This window comes from Neofelis nebulosa, chromosome 5 (assembly GCF_028018385.1).
Source record: "Neofelis nebulosa isolate mNeoNeb1 chromosome 5, mNeoNeb1.pri, whole genome shotgun sequence".
Classification (NCBI taxonomy): Eukaryota; Metazoa; Chordata; class Mammalia; order Carnivora; family Felidae; genus Neofelis; species Neofelis nebulosa.
This window is the reverse complement of record NC_080786.1, coordinates 158,082,235-158,095,575: the sequence shown is the minus strand read 5'-3', so window position 1 is coordinate 158,095,575 and position 13,341 is coordinate 158,082,235. Positions and strand designations below refer to the sequence as shown.

General features: G+C 57.7%; 1 protein-coding gene across 13 annotated transcripts in view; it reads right to left on the bottom strand.

Moving 5' to 3' along the window:
- The window catches only part of ADARB1 (adenosine deaminase RNA specific B1), a 136,131-nt gene that overhangs the window by 72,564 nt on the left and 50,226 nt on the right, over nucleotides 1-13,341 (bottom strand). For 12 of the 13 annotated variants that reach the window (XR_009262402.1, XR_009262401.1, XR_009262400.1 and 9 more), the window contains one exon: nucleotides 10,639-10,782. The exons of the other annotated variant lie outside the window; for it this stretch is intronic. Coding sequence is in view for 6 of the 12 variants with exons in the window: in XM_058732237.1 (XP_058588220.1) it covers nucleotides 10,639-10,782 (144 nt within the window). In the remaining 6 variants the exon portion in view is untranslated. The remainder of the gene's footprint in view (nucleotides 1-10,638; nucleotides 10,783-13,341) is intronic. 13 annotated transcript variants of the gene reach the window in all.

Genomic DNA, 13,341 nt, shown 5'->3' with positions numbered 1-13,341 from the left:
AAGTATAGCAGGTATCGGATTTGACAGGAAAAAAAAAGAAGAAGAAAAAAAGGCCCTTGAATCGAAGGCCCTATAATTAGCTCCAAAAACCTAAAGGAACCTAAAGCTAAGGATGGCCCAGATGGCCCACGGATGGTGGCCCAGGTGGTCTGCAGATGGCCCAGGTGGCCCACGGATGGCCCAGGTGGTCTGCAGACGGCCCAGGTGGCCCACGGATGGCCCAGGTGGTCGGCAGATGGCCCAGATGGCCCACGGATGGTGGCCCAGGTGGTCTGCAGATGGCCCAGGTGGCCCGTGGATGGCCTAGGTGGTCTGCAGATGGCCCAGATGGCCTACGGATGGTGGCCCAGGTGGTCTGCAGATGGCCAAGGGGCCCTGGAGACATCCCAGGTGGCCCACAGATGGCTCAGGTGATCTGCACGTGGCCGGGGGGTGGGGGGTGGCCAGAGATGGCTCAGGTGATCTGCAGATGGCCCAGATGGCCCGCAGATAGTGGCCCAGGTCGTCTGCAGATGGCCGAGAGGGCCCGCAGATGGCCCAGGTGAGCCCATGAATGAGTGCTGGCAATAGGGGATAACTCAAAGCCAGTAGGCCTGGGGCTACCAGGAAGAGCTCTAACTTCTTGCTACACACCGAAGGAAGGTTTGGAAGAAATATGGTGATCAAGTGTGAACATAAATTTGAAACGAAACGGGGGTACGTATTTGACAGTCATGGTTTAAGCAGGGATTTCTTTAAAGATGAGTTTTGGAAGCATTCTTTAAAAACAATGCATATTATTACTGATTATTAAAAAACCAAATAAAACACAAAACTTTTGAAATACAAAGTAGAACTGGTTGGTCTTTCAAAGAAGACAAAGTGATTTTGCTCAATCTAGAATAGAAACCTCTGGCTAACTTCATCTATTTATAAATGATTCAGGGCTTTTTCCAGCTGGATGTGTATAAAGGAAGGAAGCCACATAAACATAGGTATGTACAAGGAACGTACAATATAGACAAAAATTTCTGATCTGATTGAAAACTCAAACAAGACTAAGTGGAGAAGAAAACAGTGGAAAAGGGATTAGAAACATGACAGCCCGGACTCACAGAGTGGAGAGCCAAAGGCACTCACTTTGAGGATCCAAAAACCAGAACATATAAACCAGGAAGATATTCCACGTCATGATGGAAGAAAACATCCCAGAAATAAAGATCTGAATCAGCCACTGGACAGACACCCATGTGCGTAGAAAAGGTGATAGAAACAAAGAAAACTCACATATTTCTCATCAGTATTACTGAAATTCACAAATAAAGAATTCTAAGGGAAACGAGACCAACATAATCCAATTCCTGAGGAGATAAAGTCACGTCTGAGGACAGCGATGGAGTGTCACCAAATTCTCGGAAAGGGACAGTGTGACCTCCGAGCTGAGTTTCGGCCAAGCTGTTGTTCAACTGTCGGGGGGCAGGGGCCGGAGTCTTACCCGGAGGTGTCATCAGCACCTCCACCACCAAATCCGGGGTCCTGGTGCAGGCAGCCACAGGCCTTATGTCCCGTCTGTACAAGCCACGTGCACGAGGCACCTGGGGACTCACTCCTGCCCCCCGTCTGCCAGAGGCCTGCGGCGCGCAGGAAGGGGGCCCATCACCCTGAGCCTGGAGAGCTGGGTGCCACCCTGAGCCAACACTCAGAGGGGTTCTGTGGCAGCACCACCTGACCCCCCCCTCCCCGTGCCCAAAGGCAACTCTATGCACTGAAGCCTCCCGTCAGTCTAAAATTCTAGAATTCTGTGCCTTATAGACAGAATGTGAGCCAAGACTTTTAGCCCCCTGGATTACACCACAGACATTAGCAGTGGCCCAGCCAGGCCTGCCCCCCAGGATCCTGTCCCCACCACTGCTCAGCCACAGAAGAGAAGGCAGCCGCAGAAGGGCAGGACACCAGAGTGGGAGTATGGCTCCATTCGGCCAGGAAAGGACACGCAGAAGCCAGACAAGGGTTCACAGGGATTTTAAAACGAAAATATTTATATTACTCCTTCACTTCACAATGGCAACTCTTCACTAAAGATCGAACACACACCACACACACACACACACACACACACACACACACACACACACTTTGGGTAACTTAATCTTATTAAAATTGGCAATTTGTTAGCAGTATTAAAAACAAGACAGCAGTCTCCAAAATGGAGTCACTTCTGCCAAGCCCCACGTCACCAAACCGAGACTTCACCTGATTCCGGCTCTGACCTCTCCCAGAAATGGGATCTCAGAGTCCGTGAGGAGTCACCCGGTCAGCACGAGCGAGGTCATCGGTGGCAGATCCCCACGGTCCCCTGGAGGAGAGTGACCTCGCCCAACTAAGATGTTTTGCCCGGGGCAGCCTCCTCGCCCTGCTCCCTTCTGCACAGGACAGTCTGTCGTGCGTGCAGAGAGCTGGAGCTTTCTGTCTGCTGCACTGCCTGCTGCCTGGTTCGGGATCCCTGGAGAAAGCCAACCAGACCTCCAAAATTCACTCAGCTGGGTTTTGTTTTTTAACACCACACATTCAGACTTGATGGTACGGGCTTCTTCTTTTTTTGTATCCTATCTTAACTATTACCTATTCAAAACACTTAATAAAACAGTAGAATCACAAAATTATGTTACACGTAAATTATGTAAGTAACAATTTTTTAAATACTGGAACAGATTATGAAATTTTACCTTCCAGTTCCACAACACAGCTAAGCCCCCTCCACAGACTCAATTATTTAAATGCACAAATTATTTGAGACAATTTAATTTGCACATCGTATCAGTCCCTGAACTAAATCACTTAGAAGTGTTTCACAGCACTGCTTCACGGGTCCTTCAAGATAGTAAAAGAAAGCCAGTGAACAGAAACTTTCCTGAAGGAAGGCGGTATCTGGGCTCACAGAGGAAACGCGCAGAGACTGCACTGGGGGTTTTTCCTTTAGAAGCTGCTACTCGCCGTCCTGGACGACCCTACAGCACCACCTACTGTCCACACTGCCCGCTCGAGAGGCCCAGCGAGTGCTCTTGGCGGCCTGTCACGGTCACTCTGTGGCCATGAAGGATGAAGAGTCCGAGCGGGCAGGAGGGAAGCCCTGGGAGGAAGGCGGGCTCCGCGTCTTGACGACAGCGGTGGCGGGCTAAGGACACGCTTGTCGGAACGCGGCAAAGCCCACTTGTCCCCGTGGCCACCGCTGCCACCCCTCCACACGGAGGAGAAGCCTGGGCAGGGAGGCCCAGGAAGGTGCCCAAGGACGCAGAGCTCCTACGAGGACGGCCACGCCCCTCACGCTCTCCCCACGGCCCAGACAGCACGAGGAGCGGGAAAAGGAACAATCGCACGGAAAAGGCACGGTCCGATTATAAATAAACTGCCGTGGCCCGGCCTTCCACAACGAGTCCGGCGCACTAAGGGAGGAGCCATTAGCATGCTCCTTGGCGCACAGGACAGCGATGGCCCCGTGTGCTGCGTCTCGCCACCTGGTCCGAACACCGACTGGCCGGGGAATCCGGAGACCTACGGCCAGCGCCACCCCAGTTAGAAAGGCAAAGCCTGTGGGAGACGCATTTTCATCAAAAACCTAAGTTGGGTAACCTGCCTGTGAAAGCATCGCTTGCAGAAAAGCTGAAACACAACACAGGTCTGGCCTCCCCTCCACCCCTCCACCCCCCCAGGCTCCGCCCCTGCCTCCCCTGCCCCGCCCCCTCCCCTCCACACTGGGGCAGACTCCCGCCCTCCACTCCCCCCACCCCCCCCCCCGGCCCCCTCCACACTCCCTCCCACGTGGCACACCCACACCCACCCGCCCCTGCTCAGCAGCCCCCCTGCCCCGTGCCCACCTCCCCAGGAAGACAACACCGTACTTTTCAAGACTCGGTCCCACCGCACCCCTCAAAGCTCACCCTGTCCGGACAATAAGCCACCTCCCTCCTGCCCCCACTTCTGTCACAATGTCAGTGGACACCACTGCCCCACCAGTGGCAGCCCCTCTCCCAGGCCTCCTGGAGCTGCTAGGCAGGAGTGAGTGCGAGACCCCCGAGCCCCCTCTAGGCGCCTCAAAGGGGAGCGGCCCTCTGTCCTCCCAGGAGAGGGTGCCCCGAGGCCACGCGTGTGCTCCAGCCCCAGGGCCCCAGCACCAGGAGGACGTCCCGTGGAGCCCCGGCTTTCTGCACACACCGCTCTGGGGGCAACCCGCCACCTGCCGGGATCTCCTCGCCCTCCCTGCTGCCCACCGCACGGGGTGGCGGCTGTCCCCCAGGGTGCTGGCGTTCCTAGCGGTCCTGTCCTGGGGAAAGCCTTCACGGAAAACAGAAGGAACCCAGTGGAGAGCACCAGACTTCCCTGCCTCTACACGCGAAACCCCGCTGCTTTCTTTCACACGTCACAGGTAAGTGTGGGGATCCAGAATTTCACAGTCGGCCCTGCCCGGGGCACAAAACAGCAAGAGAATTACCAACCAACTCTAGCTACTTCGGGGATCTATGATTCTCCATCCAACAACGTACAGGCACTTGAACTATCTTTTCAAGTCATTCTTTTATGGTTAATTGGGTATTTTTTTGTCCCTTTGTAAACTTACAGCCACAACACAGAAAAACCGGGAATACCACCGCTTTTTAGACATTTTTCAAACTTGACACTGTTTAAACCAAGTTGCACTCAGATCCGTCCGTGTTTTGAATGGAAAGCAAGCCCACATCACTACTCCCCGCTGTGCGCCGTCTACGAGCTGCCCCGGCCCGCGGCCACCTGCGGGCCTGCCGCTGCCCCAAGGGGTCTGGAGAAGACAAGCCAGGGGAGGGCCGTGCCCCACCGCAGTGTGGTGACCTCTCCTGGGTCCTCGCTCAAATGCCACCCCCTGGGAGAGGCCATCACCCCTCCCTCTGCTGCTGTCTCCCACCCGGAAAGGGGGCCGTTCTCTGCTCCCACCAGGTGCCATCGGGCCTGTCCCAAGGGCCCGGGCCAGAGCCCGCCCGCAGGTGCCAGTGCGCGTTTGCTGGATCGACGAAAGAGTGCGGCCGGGACGCAGCACAGAGCTTTCTGTAATGTTGCCACAGGCTCCCCAAACAAGAATTCCCATCCTAACCACCCCCGGAGCTCTGTGACTCCCTGGTGCAAACTCTGATGCCACTTAATTGCACCATTTGATGTCACCGTCCCCAAATCTGCTGCGTCTGTGGCTCTGACCGGGCCGTCCCCCGCCTCACCCGGGCTGCGGAAAAGAGGGGCGCCCCATGACGCAGAACAGCAGGAGACTGGGAGGCCTGTTCACATGCGGGAGCAAGAGCAGGAGGCCAGAGAGCTCCCGAGAGTCCGGGGGCCCTGCCGCCACAGGGGAGAGGAGAGGCGTGTGCGCCTCCCGCTCCCCCAACCTGCTGCCGGGTGAGCCGGTCTTCCGCCCCTGCCCGGCACCCGCTGCACCCGGGGCAGCCACGGGAGGAAGAGTGGCGGGGCTGCCTCGTGTGGCCCGCCGTGTGCGGGCGCGGGTCCCTCGTGCCCCTCCTGCGCATACCTAGCTCCCCCGTGGCCGCCGGCCTCGGAAGCCCAAGCACCTCGGAGGGGAGCGCTCCGCTTCACCCCATATCACCCAGGACCCCCGAGGAGCGTGAGGGGAAGGCAGCGCAGGGGGCACGTCACCCGAGGCCCTCAGATCACGCCCCCGCGGCCACCTGCACGTCACCTGTACCTTCACCCGATCCAGAGGCTCGCGTCCCGCCCCGCGTGCCGTTCTTCCTCCAGTCTAACAAAACGTGAGTGTAGACGGCGGGTCCCTCAGCTCCAGAAAGGCCCTCTGGCGTCCGCCACTGCCTCGCGGCTTCGCTGGGGGCCGGGTGTCGCGAGCTTCTGTCTCCCCCAGTCCTCCGCCTCCTCGGCGGCCATGCTTCCCGGTCGGTCCCGGTTGGCCTTCTGCCCTTAAGTCACAGTCGTCACGGGTCACCTGCACTTCCTCCGCCTCTTTACGGTGCTGAGGTCCCCGTACCCGGGCGCGCCGTCGGGACGGCTCCATGCGGGCTGGAGCCGTGGGCAGAGCAGGGACCGAGGACACGTGTCCCCGCCGTGGGGCCGGGACGCTCCGCTCTGAAGACCCCGTCACGGCACGGTCGTCCTGAGGCCCCGCGGGGCGCAGCGCGCACAAGGAGCCCCGGACGGGACCCCGCGTGGCGCCTCGGCCCTCACAGCAGGTGCACGGCCGCTTCTGCGAAGGCCGGGCGGCGAGCTCCGCGGGGTCCGCGGCCGCGCACAGTCCCCGCTGCGCCTTCTGCTTTTGCCACTTTGTCCCCAAACCCCTTGAAGATGCAAACGCCGTTCTTCGCTTCAGACTCCGGAGGGAGGGCCCACCTGGCCGCCCGCGGGCAGGCCTCTGCCAGGCCTCGGGGGCGCGCGGCTGTCGCCCAGGAGGTCGGGGCGCGGCTCTTTGGCACGTCACCTTCACCCAGGCGGGCCCCGAGAACAAAGATGCCAAGGTGCCCCTCACCTCCACGCGCCCATCCCAGCCCCTGGTAGACTCCGCAGGTTCGCCAAGCGAGCGAGTGAGCCCCCTTCACGTGCCTGTTAGCTCTTTCCTTAGATTCCGCCTTCTGTGAAAATGCCGTGCCAGCGTCGTGTCCCTGATTCCACCGCACCCTCTCGTCCCCCCTGACTTGCGGGAACCTTCGTGTATCGTAGACCGGAAACTCAGCCAGGCCTCGGTACCTGCCTGTCAGGTCCACACTCCTGGCGGCCCACACCCCCGTCAGGTACACATCTCTGTCAGCCACACACTCCTGGCGGTACACACGCCTGGGGGTACACGCCCATCGGGTGATTCCTCGTGCAGCGACAGAAAGCTAATCCCTAGCACCGCAGCTCTCGACCTTCGAGGCAGAGTCGGGGCCCACACCTCTGGGCGTATGCGGCATCCCTAGACACTGTCCAGTCGTCCTGGGAGGTGAGTCGGGGCCGTGGGGGTCGCACGTGCACGGCCTCTAAGGCCCTCGGCCCCACGGGCAGGCATCAGGTGAGGCGGGGAGGTGACCGGGACGCCCACGGCTGCTGTTGGTTCGGGAAGCCGCGGGTGCCTCCTCTTCACCGTCTGCTTCCTCGGGACGCACACGGAAGCCCCTTCGCTTCCACCCCCGGCCCGTGATCTGGCCGACTCTGCCTTCGAGGCTGGAAGGCAAGGGTGTTCGACGGCACGTCCTCTCACTGAGCCTTCAGCATCTGGGAACCGACACCAGCGCTGAGGCGCGTTCGCCCCTCTGACCGTGAGTGTGGCGCACGGGCTCAGTGAGAACGGCCCCCTCTCACCTGGCGGAGCTGGCCAAGACGGCGCGCCCTACACCCAGGGGGTCCCCTCGGGAAACACGTCTCGCTCCCCGCAGACCTTCCGGGAAGCCGGAGGGTCCGCTCCGGCTGTGGGACCACCACGTCCCCGGGGAAGCGGATCCGGCAGGACGCGGCCTTCCTTACAAGCCATCGAGGCTACGAGGCCTCCGCTCGGGACACAGGGCTTCACCCCCACCCCCCGGCTTCCGAGATCCTGAACCGAGGGGGGTGGGGGGGGGGAGTGGCTGCGGGCTCCGCAGGGCAGAGGCTGCCGGAAGGGCATCCCACTTCCCACGGAGCTCCGGGCGGGACGCATTCGCGGACTTGGGTGCTGCCCTAGATCCGGGACCTCACAGCAGAGCCACAGACACGTTAACACCTCCTGGCAAAGTGATGCCAGCGACTTGGCCAGACACACAGACACCTTCTCGGCGACGATAACCGATGCCAGAAAAAACACACGGAATCGTTTCTCATTCTCAGCCCAATTTTATTTCAGAAACTCTCGGGAACGCCTACAAGAGAAAGCGTCATCTGTGCTCAACAGGTTACTTCAACCCTTAAACCGCTTTAAAGGGGAAAACTGTCAAGCTTTTGCCACAACACACAGGGATTCAGAACTCGGTGCCGTTGCGACTTGCAACTTGAACCCGACAGCCCGCGTTAGTATGACGAGCAGGCCTGGATCACTCTCACACTGCTCGCTGTCCCGGAGCCCACCGCTGCCTCTGCCGTGAGCCGGAGAGGCCACACGCGACAGCCGGGCGGTGCCTGTGTCAACCTGGAGGACAGCCCTGCCACGGCGCCACCCGCTCAGGACGCCGTGCTCCCTCCCACCACCACTGACTCTGTTCAGCCAAGGCCCCCAGAGAACTCCGTCCCCGCCGAGTGTCGCGGGGGGCAGCGGCTGCTCATCGCGGTGCCGGGGTGTTTCTGGAGCTCTGTGCACAGGGGGCCCTGCGTGGGACACCCAGGACCGTCCCAGAAACACACAGTGGGGAGGCCGCTCACGATCCACCAGCCCAGAGCCTCGCCTCGTTTTATATGTGAGCATGAAGCATTTCTCCGTGTTTTTAACACACGCCCAACGGTCCCGAAGCGTAACTACCATGTGAAGACAGGGAAGGCCATGCCCAGCTTCTCTCAGAACCCACAGGCCGTAACCACTTCCGAGACTGATGGAAGCCAGCCCTCGCGGCTACCTGCTCGTACGGGCACGCACCACGTGGTTCTGCCGAGAACATCAGTGCCTGAGAACTGAGTACTGAGTACCGCGTATGTCTCGACTCAAGACGCCTTTATTATGCATTCTCAATTTCTCTTTTACTAAATTTGGGCATTCTACTGCTTTTTAAAATTATGCGGTGATAATTATATAAAGCAGTACCTGCTGTGAATTTCACTGAGAATAAAAAGGAGGAGTTCGTGAACACTTGTTACGGGAAAAACCTTTGGGGGTGTGTGCGTGGCCATGAGAAACACAGGGGAACTTCCAAGTTCGAACAGGAGTCCACGCTTCCCCAGCCCCTCTCCCAAGGCGCGCCGCTGGGGAGGGGCCGCAGGGCCTCCTCTGGGTGACCCCCGAGCCACCCCAGCCTCGGCAGACACCGTCACGCGTTAAGACACAAGAAACAGCTTCAATCTTTTCACGGAGGGCAAGAGCAGCCACCATGCCCAAAACTAAAAATAGAGCCGCGCTCGCGGTGCTCCCGCCAGGAAGCGAAAGAACTCTGGGGAAACGTGGTGGCAGAGCAAGGCTAACAGTGACGAGTGCTCCCTAATAAAGACTTGTTCTAGCCAAAACCCTTCGTGTTTACTTTTCTTTTTCAAACCACTCTGAAAAAGGAAAGTTACAGTACATCAGACTATCCGGTGCCAAAATTAGCTTTCATTTTATGAAAGAAATTCAAAATTCCTACTCTGCAGCTAAAACATCTACTGAGAGCCCGAAGAAGGAAATATAGTTCACAACGCTGCTGTATTTTACAACTTCCGGGCCTTTAATTCTGCTTTCTCGGCACATGTTTTAGAGCTCTCCTGCGGGCCTGATCATTTTCTGTATGCCTTTAAAGACAATTCATTTGTGCAAAGGATTACAGATAATTCACTTCTCCAACGCGTGCTTGGATTATATAAAAATACTTGCGTTTGGCATACATGGCAGAACTAAGGGGGCAGCTGACGGCCCTGGCACGACGTGTAGGTCACAGACTCCACTACACTTAGCAGCACTGAAGGACGGTGTCCTTTCAGACTCGGCCAGCTCCGTGCTGCTCAGCTCCTGCCCATAAACTCTAGTCACAGACCCGCTGATTTCCAATCTCTCGCCTGGCTACCAGAAGAGCCTCGGCTGAAACAGGCCCCGCCCACGGGCACAGCAAAGGGAAATGACCTTAATTTTGCCCTTTCCATACTCTCGCCACGCTTGTGCCGAAAAGCGGGGGAGGGCTGGGGGGCATCAGCTACAGACAAAGCAAACCCTGTTTTACCAGTCTCCCTGGGAGCCAGTTGCCTCACATTCCTGACATTTACAGACACAGAAAGGACCGGTGGGCCTTACCAGACACACACGTAGAGCCCAGTGGCCAGTTGTGGGTGCACCTGTGCCCCCCAGAGATGGCAAGTGCCCCTCTCCCCGCCGTGGGCTCTGCGCCCACTCCTTCCCTCATTGCCCAGGACAGGCGGGCTATTGTCAGCATCTACGGAATGGCTGAATAGACGCGGGTGCCCGCCAGTGCCCGGTAAGCATCCAGCAGCCCTCTGCCGACTCCTTCCTCACACTTCTTCCCCATGACAAGACCTCCTTGAGTGTGTAAAACCCAACTTTCTTGGGTTAGTCACTCTGCAGGCCATAAAATAATCTTACGTGGTACTAGATTTACCCAGATTTTAATATTTGCCTCAACTTCTCTCAAAAGCAGATGGCTGAGTCATATAATAGTCGCCAAGAATTAAGTGCTAGATAAGTCTTCTTTTAGTCCATCAACGGAAACCGTTTACAGTAAAAAGCTTTACAGCGGGTCTAGTCCAGCGCCTGGCACGGGGCACAGCCTCGCACGGCGGTGAGCGGAGGCCGCACTTGGCCACACGGCCACTGGAGGGCAGCAGCGCGCCGACCTGGACCCGCAGCCGGGCGGGCAGGTTTGTGCAGGCCGCAGCGGGGTGATGAAAGAATTAACAGCAACAAATAATCTGCTGGAAGACACTCAAGAAAACACATTTGAAAAGGCAAACAGGCTTAATTAATCAGTTGACATCAAGCAAAAGGCGTTTTTAATCAGTCAAATAGCAACAGATTTCTGCAAGGTTTTACCTTACCGGTAGATTAGTTTCTGGTTTGCTCGACCCCGAGGCAAAGCTCCCTCCGGTGCAGGCAGGACGCGATGACCCGGACCGGGGCTCGCGCAGTGTTTCCTCCAATCACTGCCGCAGATCTCCACGCCCAGCCTGAGACGCTTCACTCTGTGTCACGGAAAGACTCAATTACTTCCAATTAATTTAAAAGCCTTTTCACCACTTCAGAAGCGAATTCTAATAATAAATACTGTTAATTAAAAATCCTCTTCCTAAATACAAGATTCAATTATTGTGATGGTGTTAAGGTCTTTTTAAAGCAGAGACACAACAACCGATCACCCTTCACCCCACCCGTCACCCTCTAGGGTCCGCTCGCCACACCCCAGCACAAACAGCAGCAGCCCACACGCAAAGGCATGTCCTTAACACCTTCTGCACAATAAAATGCCACGTGCACACGGGGGCACACGCACACGCCTAAGTACAGACACGAGCGACGCACGGATCCCGGGACCTCCCCGGCCCCTTCCAGCCCAGGCTCAGAAGCTACGACCGTCCACGCGTCTGAAGGCAGAGGCTGTGAAACACCTCCAGGTTGTCTCCTCTCAGCCTAAAAATACTGCCAACTAGGAAGTCATTAAAGAGAAGACTTCAATGTGCTCACATACTGACGGAACCTAAATATCCAACGTTAACATTTCCTTTTGGAAAAGCAAACCAAGGGGCGCCTGGGTGGCTCAGTCGGTTGAGCGTCCGACTTTGGCTCAGGTCATGATCTCGCGGTTTGTGGGTTCAAGCCTTGCGTCGGGCTCTGTACTGATGGTTCGGAGCCTGGAGCCTGCTTCGCATTCTGTGTCTGCCTCTCTCTCTGCCCCTCCCCCGCTCATGCTCTGTCTCTCTCTCTCTCTCTCTCTCTCTCAAAAATAAACATTTTTTAAAAATTAAAAAAAAAAAGCACAGCGATATCCACATAAAGGGCACGACCACAGCGGGCTTCTCCAGGGCACAGCTACCGGCTGGCGTCTGTGGGGAAGAGTGTGCGGGCCCTGAGTGGGTATCCACAAGACGCGGTGAGTGTAGACAGGTGCCTCGCTGAACCCGGAAGGGCCCTAACTCTTCAGGCTCCGCCCGGTGAGCACACACCTCCCTGGGGCCACCTGCCCCAGCTGAAGGTCCTCGGGGGTGAGCACTGCCCAGCCTCCACATCTCTCAGCTGGGACGTGTGTGTAAGACACGGTCCCCCGTGTTCTGTGATGTTGCCACCAGGTCTAGTGGGCACTGACGACAATGGCCTATCAGCCTGGGATTACGGGCCACACGCTCACCCTGCCAGCACAGAGCCTCCAAGGCCAGGCACACAGGTCTGGGCATGCCATCCCCGACCCCATTAGTGCCCTGCTGGTCCCATCTCCACACCCGGGTGAGGAGAAGAAAGGAAGGGGTGCCACCATGCTCGCCCCCGCCCCCTGTCCCTCAACGCCACCCCCACCCGATCAGAACCCCGCTGGCAGCTCCTCCCCCGGCCGGAGAGTGTGCAGGAGATACAGCAGGCTCCTCGGCAAAGGACGCAGAACAGGAGGCCCCTGCAGCCCGAGGAAAGGGAAGGACGATACGTGAGCCACCAAGGGGTCAGAAGTCATTTTACCAACCTGAGTCCACAGGCAGCACAGAAGAAGGGAGACGGCAGGACGAACAGGAGCGAGACCCACAGAACCGGGTTCTGGTGGTCCCGCCGGGAGCCGCTGGGCAGAAGTCTGACCGGGCCCAGGACAGCCCACCGCCGCTCCCTGGGGAGCCGGACCCGCAGGGCCAGGGGACGTCTGCAAACCGCGAAGCTGAGATAGGAGGAACCGGAGTGGCCGAGGCTGACGCCCGACTCTGCCGCCACAAGGCCGAGTGCCTAGGTCCCAGTGCAGTGACGCAGGGGACGAGCGCCGTGTGAGCCGCCGCGGGGACCGAACAGACCAGCAGGTACAGAGTACCTGACCCAGTGACAGCGAGAGTCACAGCAAGAGCACGACAGAGGGTGCGCAAAGGAGGCTCTTGTCACGGAGGTAGGAGAGGACAGCAGCTGGCGGAGGGCGGAGAGCGGTGCCACGATCGCACAGCGGTCCCGCGTGGGATGCCATCCCAATGAGTCTGAGCCACCCCCTCTGGCGCCCAGGAAGCATCGAGAACAGCCTGAGTCCCAGTGACATCAGGCGGAGCTCATGCCCACCCACTGTGTGAGGCACCCAGAGTCTAACAACCGGGGCATATCTGGAAAGAGTCTATGTGTTTCTAAGTTAGCTGGTACTCTTTTTTTTAATTTTTTTGCATGTTTATTTATTTTTGAGAGAGAGAAAGAGACGGGGGGGGGGGGGCAGAGAGAGAGGGAGACACAGCATCCAAAGCAGGCTCCAGCCTCCGAACTGTCAGCAAGAGCCCAACATGGGGCTTGAATTCACGAACCATGAGATCATGACCTGAGCCAAAGTTGGATGCTCAACTGACTGAGCCCCCAGGCGCCCCTGGCTGGTACTCTTCTAAATCATCCACAGACAAAAGGAAATGATCACAGTACAAAACAGAAAACATTGAGAACGAGAAACAAAGATCACACATGGAAATGTGTGGTGTGCAGCTAAGGCAGTACCCAGAGGGAAACACGTAGCCTGATGCTCACGCTTCTGGAAAAGGGAAAAAGCCCACGAACCCCGCCTCGGTAAGTCAGGGGGACAAACA